Source organism: Onychostoma macrolepis, chromosome 08 (assembly GCF_012432095.1).
Source record: "Onychostoma macrolepis isolate SWU-2019 chromosome 08, ASM1243209v1, whole genome shotgun sequence".
Taxonomy (NCBI): domain Eukaryota; kingdom Metazoa; phylum Chordata; class Actinopteri; order Cypriniformes; family Cyprinidae; genus Onychostoma; species Onychostoma macrolepis.
Window position 1 is genome coordinate 20,468,107 of NC_081162.1, and position 3,235 is coordinate 20,471,341.

At 44.8% G+C, this 3,235-nt stretch overlaps 1 protein-coding gene across 1 annotated transcript; it reads left to right on the forward strand.

Moving 5' to 3' along the window:
- The first annotated feature begins 225 nt into the window (after positions 1-225).
- Positions 226-3,004, forward strand: dmrta2 (DMRT-like family A2). The gene is made up of 2 exons (XM_058785179.1): positions 226-1,067; positions 1,458-3,004. Exons 1-2 carry the CDS (start codon positions 605-607, stop codon positions 2,312-2,314), a joined length of 1,320 nt encoding a protein of 439 aa, XP_058641162.1. The 5' UTR covers positions 226-604; the 3' UTR covers positions 2,315-3,004.
- The last annotated feature ends 231 nt before the right edge of the window (positions 3,005-3,235 follow it).

Below are 3,235 nucleotides of genomic sequence, written 5' to 3' on the forward strand. Positions count from 1 at the left end.
TGTTTTAGCTCTGCGTGATGCTTGTTATTTGAGAAAAGAACGCAGGTGGACACAGTTGAAAAAGAGACAAGCCAATCAGATCGCTCCTTCCCCCTTTGGCCAATGACAGGCGCCACATTGTTGTCAAATTTGTCTAATGAAAACGTGGGCGCAACAATAGATCGAGAGGGATCTGTATCCACTGAAGATCTCTCGAGGAAGTTAGTGTCTCACACTGGCTCCAGCAGCAAACTCTGCTCTCTCTCAGACTGTCGGCTGATCATTGAGTTTAAAGTTAGTTTTGCATTACCTTCGATGGATTTTTGTGTTTTTAAAATTGATTTTATTAGTTTTAAACGTATGTTTAAGTTCTAAAAGAGTTTATTGGGCTGCTTGTGGACAGCGCGCAACAAGTTGAAGATCTCACTGGAAAGAGGACTTTCATAAGTATTTTCTGATCTCTGCTTGGACATTGGCATTCGGGCTGTGTTCTTCCTCAAGTGCTGTGCTGAAGAAATTCGCCGTGTATCGATTCTGCTCAATGCTTATGAAACGTCTCCGATCGAAGACTTCGGTTGCGCACGTTTTTTAACCTATCGATCGGCTGTTTGTTGATTCGGAGAATATGGATCTTCGTCCAGAGATCACACCCGCCTCCCAGGCAGGGTCGCAGGTTCATCCTGGCGCCGCTGCTGCGGCCGCTGCCGCCTCCATCCCGGTTTCCATGGCCAGTAGCCTCTTAAGGGCCCCGCCGCTGTTGCTTCGCGCTACGGAGAAGTATCCACGAACGCCCAAGTGCGCCCGGTGCAGGAATCACGGCGTGGTGTCCGCGCTGAAGGGGCATAAGCGCTACTGCAGATGGAAGGACTGCATGTGTGCCAAATGCACTCTGATCGCCGAGAGACAGCGCGTCATGGCCGCTCAGGTTGCGCTCCGCAGACAGCAGGCGCAGGAGGAGAACGAGGCAAGAGAACTGCAGCTACTGTACGGCACAGCAGAGGGTCTGGCCCTGGCCGCTGCCAACGGCATCATACCTCCCCGGCAAAACTATGAGGTCTTTGGCCCAGTTAACAGCGAAACAAACTCTGGTAGGTGGATAAATTATACTCATAGCCTATATAAATTCTTAAAAATAAAGGTATCAGTAATATATATTTAAAGACTTGTAAATACAAATGAATTCTCTAGAAAACGTTTACGCACTTTTTTAATACACGCTGTTATACTGAATCCAAATGAAACATCCAAAACTTGTTGAACATCCAAAGAACCATATGGGAAACTTAACAACCAAAGTACCTCTAATAATTATTTCAAAAGAATGGCATATTTAGCTAGTGTATGTATTATACAAATAGTTTCGCACTGTGTAGTCTAATATCAAGTTGAATTCCAAGTTTCACTCTCATACGGTCCAAGAAAAAATAAGGCATGATGTTAGCTGATGGCCATTATTGACACGCATCAATCTATTTCAGGTGAATCGAACATCCAAAAGTTCGAGTTGTTCTCCAAGACACCTTTATCTGGATCGATGACCTCACAGCAGGCGGCTGGAAAGTCTGTATCCACAGACACCGAATCCGTTCCAGGAATGTCATCTCCAGATATGCGTCACGGCTCGGGTTCGGAGAACGGTGACCGCGAGTCCATCGTGAGTTCCCCGATAGCCAAACCATTAAAAGACGGCGATGAGACGCCAGGCTCCATCAGTCCGCTCGGCTCAGACTCCGGCTCGGATACGGATAAAGACGAGCAGGATCCCTCGCCCTCCTCCGCAGCATCGCGACAAATGAACGCCATCGACATCCTAACGAGGGTTTTCCCCAACCACAAGCGCAGCGTCCTGGAGCTTGTGCTGCAGGGATGCGGCAAAGACGTGGTGCAGGCCATAGAGCAAATCCTCAACAACAGCGGTCAAGCCAAGGGCCCAGAGGAGTCCTGGACGGCGGAACGGATGCTGCAGAGCGCACAGCCGCCCATGTCCTCCACCCCGCGGCCTATGTTACCAGGAACCATGACGCTTAGCAACAGATCTGCCTTCTCTCCTCTGCAACCCAACGCGCCACACTTTGGTTCCGACCCGAGCACGTATCCTCTCAGTACGCATTTGGGCTTGAACCCACTCCGGCTGGCGTACTCGGCTCACAGCAGAGGCTTGGCCTTCATGGCTCCATACTCCACCACGGGTCTGATGCCAACATTGGGCTTCAGGCCGCCAATGGACTATGCCTTCAGTGACTTGATCAGAGACAGGACTCTCTTACATAAAGATCAGAGCTTCACCAATGGACTGTATGGTCCTCTGGTCAACAACACTCCAGAAAAACAGTGAGATAGTGTTTCCCAAATGTAGACAAAAGTGTTTCTCGTCTTTTAAAGACTCGTAGGCCTAAAGATTCCTCATCCTTAAAGACTCGCGGGCCTTGTGTTTCTGTATATAAAATATGTCGAGTTTAATCACCAGAAAAAAAAAAAAAAAAAAATGTGTTTGGTGGTCGTGGCTTCTTTGAAGTTTGTGATTAATCAAAAAGAAAATGGTTACGCGTAAAGGTTAAAGTAGTTTTTACCCATCTTACTGCAGAATGGCGTTACTGACACTGCCTCAGCGCAAAAGGAGCCAGAGGTGAATTATTTTAGACCTTTAGCAGGGTAACCATAGTATTTTCCAGTAATGTAAATTGTGTATTTTAAAATCCTTCACGTTTGTTACAATCCATTTAGATTATTTACCGAACGGATTAAGCCCCCGTGTGATAATAGTGCAATTCCTAGAATAATAATTTGCTTCATCGTTAAAAAAAGGGAATATTCTAGCATTATTGTTATTGTGGAACGTCTATTATTCACTCTTTTTCTGCTCAGTGTCTGTAAAATCGTGCCATGTTCATTCAACAGAACAGAAATTCTTTGGATTTAATATGGTTACTGGCTCAAGTAGACATTTGTGTTCCCTTTGTGAGTGATATATTGTGTTACACGACTAAATTATGTATATTGCATTTCTTGATGATAAAGTCATATTTGTCGAAGTCATTTTCTCAAAAGGGATCTAAAAAAAGATGTAAAACGATTGTTTGATGAATGAAATCTTGCTGCGTTGCGAAGTGTACATTTCTCTGTGTAAATTTTGCTAAATAAATAAATGTTATTTTATTCTTACGTTTTGCTTGTTTTGTGCATTAATTTTTTGTTTTTGTTTATCCATATTCTATCATTTGACGCGCTGTGACCCATTTCAAAACACATTATGTAT

Bases quoted from the DNA above. Each gene is read 5' to 3' on its own strand.
- dmrta2 (XM_058785179.1), top strand. From the start codon at position 605: ATGGATCTTCGTCCAGAGATCACACCCGCCTCCCAGGCAGGGTCGCAG. The intron at 1,068-1,457 runs GTAGGTGGATAA...AATCTATTTCAG, and splicing joins TAACAGCGAAACAAACTCTG to GTGAATCGAACATCCAAAAG.